This window comes from Heptranchias perlo, chromosome 25 (assembly GCF_035084215.1).
Source record: "Heptranchias perlo isolate sHepPer1 chromosome 25, sHepPer1.hap1, whole genome shotgun sequence".
Taxonomy (NCBI): domain Eukaryota; kingdom Metazoa; phylum Chordata; class Chondrichthyes; order Hexanchiformes; family Hexanchidae; genus Heptranchias; species Heptranchias perlo.
In genome coordinates, this window is record NC_090349.1 from 6,148,250 (window position 1) to 6,162,047 (window position 13,798).

The 13,798-nt window shown below is 44.9% G+C and overlaps 1 protein-coding gene across 2 annotated transcripts in view; it reads right to left on the reverse strand.

Annotated features, from left to right (window-relative positions):
* Positions 1–6,304: 6,304 nt before the first annotated feature.
* The window catches only part of LOC137341960 (uncharacterized), a 64,967-nt gene continuing 57,473 nt past the window's right edge, over positions 6,305–13,798 (reverse strand). For both annotated transcript variants that reach the window (XM_068005509.1, XM_068005508.1), the window contains one exon: positions 6,305–11,112. In XM_068005509.1, coding sequence (XP_067861610.1) covers positions 10,860–11,112 — 253 coding nt within the window. In that variant the 3' untranslated portion in view covers positions 6,305–10,859. The remainder of the gene's footprint in view (positions 11,113–13,798) is intronic.

Here is a 13,798-nt window from a genome sequence, read left to right on the forward strand (position 1 = left end):
TCTGTTCCAGATATCCATTGACTCTGTGGGGATGGGGGAGGGGAGAGAATGTTCCTTCTAAATCAAAACTGATTTACAACATCTTTTCCTGCTGTTACAATTCTTAAAAGTGCCCAGGTGAGCTGTCATTTTGAAAACAGAAAGTGTGGAAATGTGGAAGTTGTTAAAAGTTGAAAGGGAGGCAAGGGTCACTTCTACAGATCAGGCGCCCTCCAAATCACGGAGGGGGTCGCCTCTGATGAAGTCGGGCACATATTGCAGCCACGTGCTGGGAAGGTGCGGGAGCTTCCTCTGAAAACAACCTGCGAGTGCTTTCACAGCGCGCCTTCTAGCCCAGTCATTGACGGTTCTCCTTTCCAGCTTCTCATTACTCATCTAGATCAAAGAGGGATGTACACAAGACTTTAACCTTCTCATATCTCATTACCAACCCTGGCTGAGCAATGTGCATAGATATCTTTGAACTACACCATTGAAACTAATTAAATTGTACAGCTTTTCATTTGCTTCTGAATGGAATGAATTATACTTTTTCTTCCTGTGCTCACAATATTCAGCTAAGTGAATTCTAGTGCTTTTTGCGAGTCTTCTGTCTGACCCTGAATTAACCTGATTTTAAAAATGTATAACAACAGTAAAGGAAAGACTTGCATTTATATATTTCCTTTCACAACCTCCCAAAGCACTTTACAGCCAAAGAGAGGGCATGAAAAAATATTAGCTAGTAAGATTAAAGAAAACCCAAAGATGTTTTATCAGTACATTAAGAACAAGAGGATAGCTAAGGAAAAAGTGGGACCTATCAGGGATGATAAGGGTAACTTGTGTGTAGAAGCAGAGGATGTGGGTAGGGTTTTAAATGAATATTTTGTCTCCGTATTCACAAAGGAAAGGGATGATCCGGACGTAGTAGTTAAAGAGGAGAGGTGTGAAATATTGGATAAGGTAAACACAACGAGAGAGGAAGTACTAGAGGGACTGGAATCCTTGAAAGTTGATAAGTCACCAGGGCCGGATGGATTGTTTCCTAGGTTATTGAAGGAAGCCAGGGAGGAATTAACGGATGCTCATTTTCCAATCCTCACTAGATACAGGGGAGATACCGGAGAACTGGAAGACTGCAAACATAGTACCATTGTTTAAAAAGGGTATGAGGGAAAGGCCGAACAATTATAGGCCGGTCAGTCTTACCTTGGTGGTGGGCAAACTATTAGAATCAATACTGAGAGATAGGATAAACTGTCACTTGGACAGGCATGGTTTAATCAGGAATAGTCAGCATGGATTTGTTCAGGGAAGGTCATGCCTTACAAATCTGATTAAATTCTTTGAGGAAGTGACAAGGAGGATTGATGAGGGTAGTGCAGTGGATGTTGTCTACATGGATTTTAGTAAGGCATTTGACAAGGTCCCACATGGCAGACTGGTCAGAAAGGTAAAAGCCCATAGGATACAGGGAAATGTGGCGAATTGGATCCAAAATTTGCCTCAGTAACAGGAAACAAAGGGTAAAAGTCGATGAATGTCTTTGCGAATTGAAATCTGTTTCCAGTGGTGTGCCACAGGGCTCAGTGTTGGGTCTTTTGCTGTTTGTGGTATATATTAATGATTTGGACTTGAATGTAGGGGGCATGATTGGCAAATTTGCAGAAGACACAAAAATTGGCCATGTAGTTGATAGTGAAGAGGATAGCTGTAGACTCCAAGAAGATATCAATGGGTTGGTGGAGTGGGCGGAAAATGTGGCAAATGGAGTTCAACCTGAAGAAGCGTGAGGTAATGCACTTAGGGAGGGCAAACAGTAAAAGGGAACATGCAGTAAACGGGAAAAAATTGAGAGGGGTAGAGGAAGTGAGAGACCTTGGAGTGCATGTGCACAGGTCCCTGAAGGTGGCAGTACAGGTAGATAATGTTGTGAAGAAGGCATACAGAATGCTCTCCGTTATTAGCCGAGGTATAGAATACAAAAGCAGGGATGTAATGATGGAACTGTATAAAACCCTGGTAAGGCCACAGCTGGAGTATTGTGCGTAGTTCTGGTCACCACATTACAGGAAGGACGTAATTGCTCTGGAGAGAGTGCAGAGAAGATTTACAAGAATGTTGCCAGGGCTTGAAAATTGCAGCTACAAGGAGAGATTGGATAGGCTGGGGTTATTTTCCTTGGAGCAGAGGAGGCTGAGGGGAGACTTGATTGAGGTGTACAAAATTATGAGGGGCCTAGATAGACAGGAAGTACCTGTTTCCCCTAGCAGAGAGTTCAAAAAGTAGAGGACATAGATTTAAGCTGATTGTCGGAAGGATTAGAGGGGACATGAGGAAAAACTTTTTTACCCAGAGGGTGGTGGGTGTATGGAATTCGCTGCCCGAATTGGTGGTAGAGGCAGGGACCCTCAACTCTTTTAAAAAATACCTGGACCTGCACCTAAAGTGCTGTAAGCTGCAGGGCTACGGACCAGGTGCTGGAAGGTGGGATTAGAATGGGCTCCTGGTTGTTCTTCGAGCCGGCGCGGACACGATGGGCCGAATGGCCCCCTTCTGTGCTGTATCTTTTCTATGGTTCTATGAAATACTTTTGAAGTGTAGTCACTGTTGTAGGGAAATACGGCAGCCAATTTGCACACAGACAGGTCCCACAAACAGCAATGTGATAATGATCAGATAATCTTTTTTTAGTGATGTTGGTTGATGGATAAATATTGGCTAGGAAACCGGGAGAACTCCCTTGCTCTTCTTTGAAATAGTGCCATGGGATCTCTTACCTCCACCTGAGAGGCCAGGCGGGGACTCAGTTTAACGTCTCTCTACATGGCTCAGTGTGATAATGCACTGTGTAGGGTTGCCAATTCTGGTTGGACATATTCCGAGAGGTTTCATCACATGATCTTCTGCCTCTAACCTCACAATCCTGCCACCGGTCCCCCAACATGTCCATCCTCACCGTGCACTGTCTTCCCACAGCCAAGTGAATGGACTCTTCATTTTCCGATTGGATGATTCTTGATTGTCAGTCAAATGGCCTTTTTTCCCATATCTGATATTTTCTATAACTAATAAACAAGTGTTCAAAGAAGATTAATCTCCAGGACACTGCTGCGGGTTGTTCACAACCGTATCCTGGTGGTTATCCATTAACTCCTGGATACTCGAGGGCAATCCGGGAGTGTTGGCAATCCTAGCACTGTGCCTTGTTGATACTGAACAGTACAGACTAGGAAGCTCTCTGGCTGGATCCCTGCTCTGTGCTGAGTTGGCTGATCTTAAGGTGGGGCACTGGTCGAGGTGATTCAATTTGCCTGTGATCTCAGGCTAGGAGGGGGTGGGGAATCCATTGAGCATTGCACTCCTGATCACTAAGCACTAACCCTTGCTGAAAGAGTGCATGGCGGGGATCACGTAAGGACAGGATTGGATTTGGCTGGATACCCACAACGATTGAATACGAACTTGCATTTATAAAGCGGCTTTCACGATCCCAGGACATCCTAAAGAGCTTTACAGCCAATGAAGTACTTTTGAAGTGTAGTCACTGTTGTAACGTAGGGAATCGACAGCCAATTTGTGCACAGCAAGGCCCCACAAACAGCAATGAGATAAATGACCAGATCTTCCTTTTTTGGTGGTGTTGGCTGAGGGATAAATGTTAGCCAGGACATCAGGAAAACTCCCCTGCTCTCCAAGTAGGATCTTTAACATCCTGAGTAGACAGATACAGCCCCATCTTAATGTCTCATCGGAAAAATGAATACCCTCCTGCCACCCAATTATGAAGAATGGTCATATTGGCGAGGTAGTAGAGAGCGGTGAACAGCTCCATGAGTCACTGCCTTCAGGAGAGAAGCACAAAGAAAAATGTCCTGAATTGTATTTGCAGTACTGTGCTGAGGGAGTGCTGCGTTGTCAGAGGTGCTGTCCTTCAGTGTTGAACCAAGGCCCCAGCTGCCGGTTCAGGTGGATGTTAAAGATCTCATGGCACTATTTAAAGAGGAACAGAGTGTTCTCCCAGCCAACCAACCAACACCACCAAAATCACATTAGTTGCATGTTCACCTCGTTGATGTTTGTGGAATCTTGCGGTGTGCAAATTGGCTGCTGCATTTGCCTACGTAACGGTGACTACACTTCGAAACTATTTTGTGTGAAGCACTTTGGGATGTTTCGGAGAGACACAAGAAGGTGCGATATAAATGCCAAGCTTCCTTTGTACTTAATGGGAAAGAAATTGCTTCAGAAGACTTGCAGAGTAACAGCAAATCAGAAATCAGCTGGCCTCACTGTCAAAGTGATAGCCCGAAGCAGCTTTGACAGAAGTCTAACATTTATTCATCAAATTCAATGGTTTTAGATGAAGCCCTACTTTACTTTATATTGTCATATACATGCTATAATCAATATCTTAAGAATCATAACCATTCATGGTTTCAGTCAGCCTCATGTGCCTGCATGACCTAGTCTTCATTTATCTTAGCTCAATGTAATACAACTTTAAATCACATCAATTATTATCACAGCGAAGCCTGATCAAAGGTCCCAACAGTTTGAGTTTTGGGCCTTTGAACTGACAGCCCGCGAAGTGAGGATTGAAGGTGGTGGCGAGAAAAATTTGATCGTTTTCTTCAACTTTGCTGCCACAAATGTAGAAAAAGATTTTGAATTTGAGTTTCTGTACAAGCTTAAACCGTAGCACACCAGAGACAAAGGGGTAGATTTTCAACTTGCACCTCCAGACTCAACTATTCCAATGCTCTCCTGCTCAGTTTCTCATCTTTCACCCTCTAAAGATTAGCTCATCCAAAACTCTGCTGCCCCTTATCCATATCTTATTCTGCATCAAATCCTGCACACCCAGTGACCCTGTCCTGTATCAGTTCCTGGTCCTCAAATTTCAAATTCTCATCCGCCTGTTAAAATTCTAATATCTCCCTTTGGTTTGGCATCCATTTTTATTATGTCTAAGTGCATTGGGGACATTTTTCTACATTAAAGGTGTTATATCAGTGCAAGTTGTTGTTGAAGAAAGTATAATGGATGGATGGATTCATTGATATTTTGTGGCCCCCTGTCCCTTTTGTACTGATCAGTGCAGGGAAATGGTATATGTAAAATGCACTCGACCTTCTCTAGCAACAGAGCTGAGCTGAGCAAAGCCAAGTTAGATTAGGTTCAAAGACACCTTAAAGAGAGTGATTTGGCCCAGGGTTGGCATTTCTCTGACAGGAGTGCAGCCCTATTGCTCTCGATCCCAGAATACTTTCTACTTGGGTGCTGAGGAAGGGAATCACTAGCCCACAATCCCAGAACTGGTTCTCAGCTCCTAGGAGGTGGAAAAGCTCACGGTAATCCATCAGACAGAAGGTCAGGCTTCCAATGAGCAAACGTGATGTGGGAAAGGAACAATTTAGGAAACTGCAAACACAAAGCATTTTCATGTTCAAATCCCTCCATGGCCTTGCCCCTCCCTAGTTCAGTAACCTCCTCCTGCCCTACAACCCTCTGAGAACTCTGCGCTCCTCCAATTCGGGCATTTTGTGCATCCACGATTTTCATCGCTCCACCGTTGGTGGGTATGCCTTCAGCTGCATAGGCCCTAAGCTCTGGAATTCCTTTCCTAAACTTCACCTCCCTCTCTCATTTAAGATGCTACTTAAAACCTACCTCTTTGACCAAGCATGTGGTCATCTGTCCTGATATCTCCTCCTTTGGCTCTGTCAATTTTTGGCTGATTCCAAGGTGCTTCGCAGGAACGTAATGTTATAGGTGCTATGTTAAAGGTGCTATATAAATACAAGTTGTTATTTTAGGTGTCTGTATTCCCATAATCAACATCTATTGTGATATTACACATTTTTATTAATGTTTTCCACCCCCTTCAGTTTCTCCTCTTCTAGATCCATCTGGTTTCTGGATTTACTGAAGGGGTACAGCTGTTGACCATTCCCAGATCTCTTAAGCCACAAGTCCAGCACAGATTCCCATTCCTTCCAATTTTCCCTCCCCAGGCAACCTGCTGGAAATTCAGAGGTCATCATGCCGGGAGGGGATTGGTCCGAAGAATCTGAGAGACCACAACGCAACACGTTTCCACCCTGCACTTCAGGGAAAGGGATGTAGCTCAACACTAGAGGCTGAGCACTGAACAGAGACCTTTCAAGACATTTAATGGGCAGGTAGAGTTCATGTTTGTATAAGGAATGGGCTCAAATGCCTCCTTTGTTCTGCCCCCCCCCCGGCCAAGATTCACTCACTCAGGCCAACATATTGACTAGTAACCTCATTGTTACTTCCACATCAACAAGGCAACCAATAAAAAAAAACACAGATTTTATTAGTATCATCAAAAATATACAGAGACAACTCTCAAACAGAACACGATTAATAGAAGATCTACATAAATGGCACACGCATCACTCGGGTACTCAAAAGGCACCGCTTAATTACATTTACAATAAAGCGGTATAATGGATTAGAAGCTGGTCAAGTGTAAGACATTCTGATTAACGAGACCAATCCAACCCAGTAACCAGCACTATCCTCGAGGTATAATCTCCCTGGTGTCAAACCAAAGGTCTGAACCTCCAATAACAGCATTAAAAAGGCAACCAAAGAGATGGAGTACAATATCCAGCCTCCCTCTCTCTCACTAGCAAATATACACATGCATGCGAGTGGAAGGGTTCCCCAATGACCTTAGTGAGTAACTGCATCAGCTACAACATCACAGACTTGATCCCAGCCTGTGCTGAATTAGCTGATGTTCACTAGGGCAACATTGGGAATTTCACATTCACCCCAAGTTTCCCTGGGTTGGGAATCGAAAGAAGTAATTAAAAAAAAGTCAGCCAGTCAGGATTGGCTGCATTCCGCTGCCCACCCCCTCCTGCAGTTGATAACTGTCTGAAATGGATTGCCTGGGTGAGGTAGCGCAGGGCTGTCTGAGGAACACCACTCCTGGCAATTGTTCAGCACACGCAGGAGTGCACTTAGGGCTCCAGAACTGAAAAGGGCACAAAAAGTCACAAGGCAGAGATGGGATTGTTCCCAACAAACTACACAGCAAGGTGTTAATGAAACTCAGTACAATTCCCCAAACATGATCTAGTGACTAGGCAGCTAGTTACTTCAAAATACAGTACCGGTACTGTAGAGATTATAGCATAATCCCTCCAGGAGTACTTAGGGGGATAGGATACACTGAACAGATGGTATAATGTTTCCGGGGTACAGGAGACACTTCACAGCTGCTTCCACCCTCATTCCCAACACATTAAATAGGAGACATTTACTAATTGCAAATTATTTGAATCAGAAATCAGATTCACATTGTATTTCTCAGACGCTGCTAGTGAATGTTATAATTGTTAAACAGTGCCTATTACACTGTTATACACATTTTTGAGGATCACCAAATGTCGATGCCATCTTATCAGGACAACAATACATGTTCAAGTAACTGCAGATTTTAAAAAAGTTTGAGGTTTTGTACGTGGCTCGTTTTTGTCGCCCAGGAGCTGTTGATAATTAAGATGGAAAATTTTTAGTTTGAGTTTAACCACATCTATACTGAAATAAAACAAAAAGTTAAACAGTCAGCATTGGTGTGCTGTAAAAGTACCATCAGCCTTGCTGTGGAAAGTCAATTTAAAAACACCAGTATGGAATAGCAGAACAGAGACAATTCTGTTTAACAGGGTGGTTGGATATGTGAACAGGACATTTCCACCAGAGCAACTGTGCAGCAATCTGTAAAACATCGTTAATTAAACACATTCCCACCCTCCTTAATCCAGGTATCATCCAGCTCAGGCTGGAGTGAAGGGAAGGGAGAGGGGGAGGGGGAGAAGAGAAAGTCTTGCCCATGTGCTACCTCACACCTCCTTGTGTCTGGCAGATGCCTGATGACCAGTCGCCTGCCCACTTTGCAACAAGTGCGAGCCGAACTCGAAAAATAAAGTGACATGTTAAACTAAAAAGGCATCAACATCTCCTGGCAGTGGCTTCCTGTGGTGTAGATGACACTTCCCAACAGCTTCAATCAGTTCTTGTGTGTACAAAAACTCCTTCCAATTCCACATGAATGACATCGGTCCCCCTGAAAATCATTCACTTTTCCCCAAGTGACTAGAACTCCAATTGGAAGGAAAGCTGCTCCAGATGGGTTTTTATAATTGGAGCAATACAGGGAGAGGAAAAAGACTATAGTTTGGGAACTGGACTTCACCTTATGTGCAATAATCGGAAAATGGGGATGAGGGAAGGGGTGATCTCCCAGTATAAGGAAACAAAAGTAAAACTACACGAGCGCCTGGGGCAGAATCCAGGTCATTCCTACAGACTTGAGCACATAATCCAGGCTGACACTTCAGTGCAGTACTAATGGATCCCATGACACTATTTCAAAGAGCAGGGGAGTTCTCCCTGGTGTCCTGACCAATATTTATCCTTCAACCAACCTCACTGAAAACAGATTATCTGGTTATTTATCTTATTTGCTGTTTATGGGAGCTTGCTGTACACAAATTGGCTGCCACGTTTCCTATATTACAATAGTGACTACACTTCAAAATGTAATTAATTGGCTGTGAAGCACTTTTGGACATCCTGTGGATGAGAGAGGCACTATATAAATGAAAGTTCTTTAAGCTGTGCACAATCCTCAGAGATGGGAATTACATTCTAGCTGTACACCAACTGCTGCGCTCCCAGTTATAACCTAACCTCAAGAATGGAGTGTCACAAATCCTCACCAAAAACAAACCATTGCCTTGTGCACCTCACGCTCCCACAAGATAGATAAAGATAAGGAAGGCCATTTGGCCCATTCATTCAGAAGGACCCTAGAGTCCCCATCACAGCAGCCAACTCAGCAGGTTCAACGATTCCAGGTTTTTTTTTTTGCCTCCTCTACCTGGAAATCCATTCAATGCATTAATCACTTTTGCATGAACTTCCCGACATCAGTCTGAAATTTGCCTTTTTTCTAGTTACTTTTCTCAGACCGACCTCACCGGCTTCCAAATTGACTGAAACCACCTGCACAGAGTAGAGGTGACGATCACACAGATCATCTGGCTTTCCTGCACCTTTAACAAAAACACGTAAGAATAAGGGAACACGGTCATAGAAAGAAAGAACTTGTATTTATACAGCACTTTTCACAACCTCATGACGTCCCAAAGTGCTTTACAGCCAATGAAGTATCTTTGAAATGTAGTCACTGTTGTAATGTAGGAAACATGGCAGCCAATTTGTGCACAGCAAGATCCCACAAACAGCAGTGTGATGATGACCAGATTATCTGTTTTGGGGATTTTGGTTGAGGGATAAATATTGGCCAGGGCAGAGGAGAACTCCCCTGCTTTTCTTCAAAATAATGCCATGGGATCTTTTACATCCACCCGAGGGGGCAGAGGGGGCCTCAGTTTAGCGTCTTACCTGAAAGACGGCACCTCCGACAGCGCAGCACTCCCTTGGTACTGCATTGGAGTGTCAGCCTGAAATATGCACTCAAGTCTTGAGTAGGACTTGAATCCACAACCTTCTGACTCAGAGGCGAGAGTGCTACCCAATGAGCCACAGCTAACAGTGCAGCAATTTAAAGACAAGTTTTAAACCATTTTGTGAACCCTGGGCTTCTGCCCTATAAGAGATAAGGTGCGATAGTAATCCGGTACTGCTTCCGTCTCACCCTGCATGCTGGGTTACATACTGTAATCTGCACTACTCAGATCTACATACTACAAGACATACAGTCACCTAGCCTAAGAACACCTGTTCTTAATCTGGTTAGGATGGAGCAGGTAATGCCAATATGATCCAGAATCTGAATATGAAAAACATTACCAATAACCTAGTACAATGCTATAGTTAAATCTGTAGGAATTGTAAATCCAATTCACATGACCGCTGTAAATTAAGCACTCCGCCAGTGTAAAAACTAAGAAAACATACACACAATTAACGGGGACCTAAAGCTCGTACAGGTACATCCTCTGGCAATGCAAACCTTCCACGGCTAAAAACTGAAGCTGGTAGCTTAGGCCGTCTTTACTGGAAAAGGGGGCAAGATGTCAGGTTAAAGCTGCTCTGCCCTCTACAGGTCATTTCCAACATATGTCAGCAGTACCTGTACTCACATTTAGGAACTTACAGACAGACAGAGACACACAGACAGGCAGGCGCACACAAACATGTCATTCCTGTTCCATTATTTACTTTGGAATATTTACTTTTAGCACTTTAGGCTCAAGTCGCTTAGGTATATAAAAAAGAATCAGCATCCACCCTGTCAAACTGATCTCAGCCAGAAAACGCTTAAAGTTAGTGCATCACTGAGCAGAGTTAATCCAGCCCAAAGCACAGAATTACTACAGAAATCTTGTAAACATTAAAAGATGCTCTCTGCATTACATTCAAGCCATTCCTTCCCCAGTGTGACAGTTTAAGTCAGAAATTCATTTGCAGCAAATCAAAATTGTAGTGGAAATGGAGCAGCACTTTAACCAATCCTGAGCTCCCGAGGTGGACTTTCTCTCACTGATCCTCTTCCATTCAGCTCTGAATCTCTCTCGACAAACACCCTTTTCAGTAAAGTACCACATTCCTCTTTCCATCACTGTTCATACAGTAAGGGCGGAGCAGTGCTATTAGCACAGGGCACTGTTTAAAGACCCGCTCTCTATATTGTTTTCTTCTTATATGCAGCTTCGCATCATTCTCTTCCCCAGCAACCAAACAAGGCAGTCTCTGTGCAACCCCCTGATCTTCGGCGTGTAGTGTAAACAGACCTGGCCCCCCCCCCCCCCGGAGGCCAGCTCAAGTCTAGTACAATTGGTTAAATTTGTCAGAGTTCAGCAGTAACTTTAGTCCTCGCCGGCCAGGAAGGCCTCCAGTTCAGTCAGTTTTTGGACGAGCAGTGAATCGATCTCCCCTTCGCGTGTAGTCGCCTTCCTGCCCCGAGTGCGGCTCTGAACCTTCACCCCAGCGTGCGCCCGGCGCTTGCGGGGAAGAGTGTAGTCCTGGAATTCCAACAGGCGCTTGCGTTTCTGCAGGCTGGTGCAGATAAAGGAGCCCTTCTTCAGAACAGGCTCTTCAAAAATGGTCTCCAGATATTTACTGTCAAGGCCAGACAAAAAAATAATTAAACCCAAGCAGAGTCAAATAATGACCTTACATTGCATGTTTATAGACCTGCCCCTACTTCAAGTAACTAATATTCACAGCCGACAGTGCAGAGTAATCTGTATAGGTTGCAGGATAGTGACCACAACACGGATACTAGTGGTCACTGGACCTTCCCAGATGGTTTGGAAAGGCTCATTCAAGCCAGCAGTGCAAGCTGCACATTGGTGCCCCTGAATCATCACCTACTAAAAGAAAACGACAGCCAACACATTCAGAGGCACTGCAGCTCCCACCTTGCTGTCTCCAGGACATCCCGGGAAAAGCCAAATCCCCCCTCCCCTTCATCTTCTGAGGGCAGGACTAAAGGAAAAAACAATTCCAAACTACATTACAACAGGACTGGTCTTACTTCCCCTAGAAAAGCTCACCATTTTGTCTCTAGATTTTATCCGACCAACCCGCCATTCATCAGATAATGCATCTCACTTTTCCAAAGGAATAATGGGTGTCCCTCTGCAAAGGGGGAGGGAAAGGGGAAATAATAATCATCTCCCTACCTTCCACTCCCATTAAAATCACAATCCAGATTGACACAGCCTCCCAGTGAGGGGACCAGACAATGTCAACCTCCCACACTTCCTCTATTTCAAAGTGAACCACCTCTGTACCATCCGAATAGAAGATAAATTACATACAATGTACAGCACAGAAATAGGCCGTTCGGCCCAACTGGTCTATGCCGGTGTTTATGCTCCACATGAGCCTCTTCCCTCCCTACTTCATCTAACCCTATCAACATATCCTTCTATTCCTTTCTCCCTCATGTATCTATCTAGCTTCCCCTTAAATGGATCTATGCTGTGCGCCTCAACTACTCCTTGTGGTAGCGAGTTCCACATTCTAACCACTCTGGGGAAAGATTTATTAGTGACTATCATATATTTATGGCCCCTAGTTTTGGTCTCCCCACATGTAGAAACAACATCTCTATATCTACCCTATTAAACCCCTTCATAATTTTATAGACCTCCATCAGGCCACCTCAGTCTTCTCTTTTCTAGAGAAAAGAGCCCATTTATTGGTCCTTTCACCCATTTACTGGTTGTGAACGGAGATGGGCATCCCATAATTTCTAAGCATCCAACATGCTTCCGACTGAGCAGAGGGCCCATTGTATATAGTTTACATACTTTACCATCCCCCGTGCAACACCTTTAACATTAAAAAAAGTCCTAAAGTCCTTGCCAACAGAGAGAAAAGAATAGGCCAGCAAGCCATTGGAAGGAGATTAGGAACGGTGAGCAAAAACTGGGCTTTTTGACGTGGTTTCTAAAGGTAGTGAGGCTGAGGAGTTTAACGGGAGAGTTCCAGAGAGTAGGACTGAAGGCTTTGCTAATGGTGGGGAGAAAGTGGGGTGGAGGGGGGGAATGGCCAAAGGCAGAGGATTTAAGGGAGGAGATTTAAGCCTGGAAAAGGTTGTGGATATGGGATTGGGCAAAGAAGTGGAAGGATTTTTTAAAATTTATTCGTTCATGGGATGTGGCCGTCGCTGGCGAGGCCAACATTTATTGCCCATCCCTAATTGCCCTCGAGAAGGTGGTGGTGAGCCGCCTTCTTGAACTGCTGCAGTCCATGTGGTGAAGGTTCTCCCACAGCGCTGTTAGGATGGGAGTTCCAGGATTTTGACCCAGTGACGATGAAGGAACGGCGATATATTTCCAAGTCGGGATGGTGTGTGACTTGGAGGGGAACATGCAGGTGGTATTGTTCCCATGTGCCTGATGCTCTTGTCCTTCTAGGTGGTACAGGTTGCGGGTTTGGGAGGTGCTGTCGAAGAAGCCTTGGCGAGTTGCTGCAGTGCATCCTGTGGATGGTGCACACTGCAGCCACAGTGCGCCGGTGGTGAAGGGAGTGAATGTTTAGGGTGGTGGATGGGGTGCCAATCAAGCGGGCTGCTTTATCTTGGATGGTGTCGAGCTTCTTGAGTGTTGTTGGAGCTGCACTCATCCAAGCAAGTGGAGAGTATTCCATCACATTCCTGACTTGTGCCTTGTAGATGGTGGAAAGGCTTTGGGGAGTCAGGAGGTGAGTCACTCGCCGCAGAATACCCAGCCTCTGACCTGCTCTCGTAGCCACAGTATTTATATGGCTGGTCCAGTTAAGTTTCTGGTCAATGGTGACCCCCAGGATGTTGATGGTGGGGGATTCGGCGATGGTAATGCCACTGAATGTCAAGGGGAGGTGGTTAGACTCTCTCTTGTTGGAGATGGTCATTGCCTGGCACTTATCTGGCGCGAATGTTACTTGCCACTTATGAGCCCAAGCCTGGATGTTGTCCAGGTCTTGCTGCATGCGGGCTTGGACTGCTTCATTATTTGAAGGGTTGCGAATGGAACTGAACACTGTGCAATCATCAGCAAAATCCCCATTTCTGACCTTATGATGGAGGGAAGGTCATTGATGAAGCAGCTGAAGATGGTTGGGCCTAGGACACTGCCCTGAGGAACTCCTGCAGCAATATCCTGGGGCTGAGATGATTGGCCTCCAACAACCACTACCATCTTCCTTTGTGCTAGGTATGACTCCAGCCACTGGAGAGTTTTCCCCCCCGATTCCCATTGACTTCAATTTTACTAGGGCTCCTAGGTGCCACTCTCGGTCAAATGCTGCCTTGATG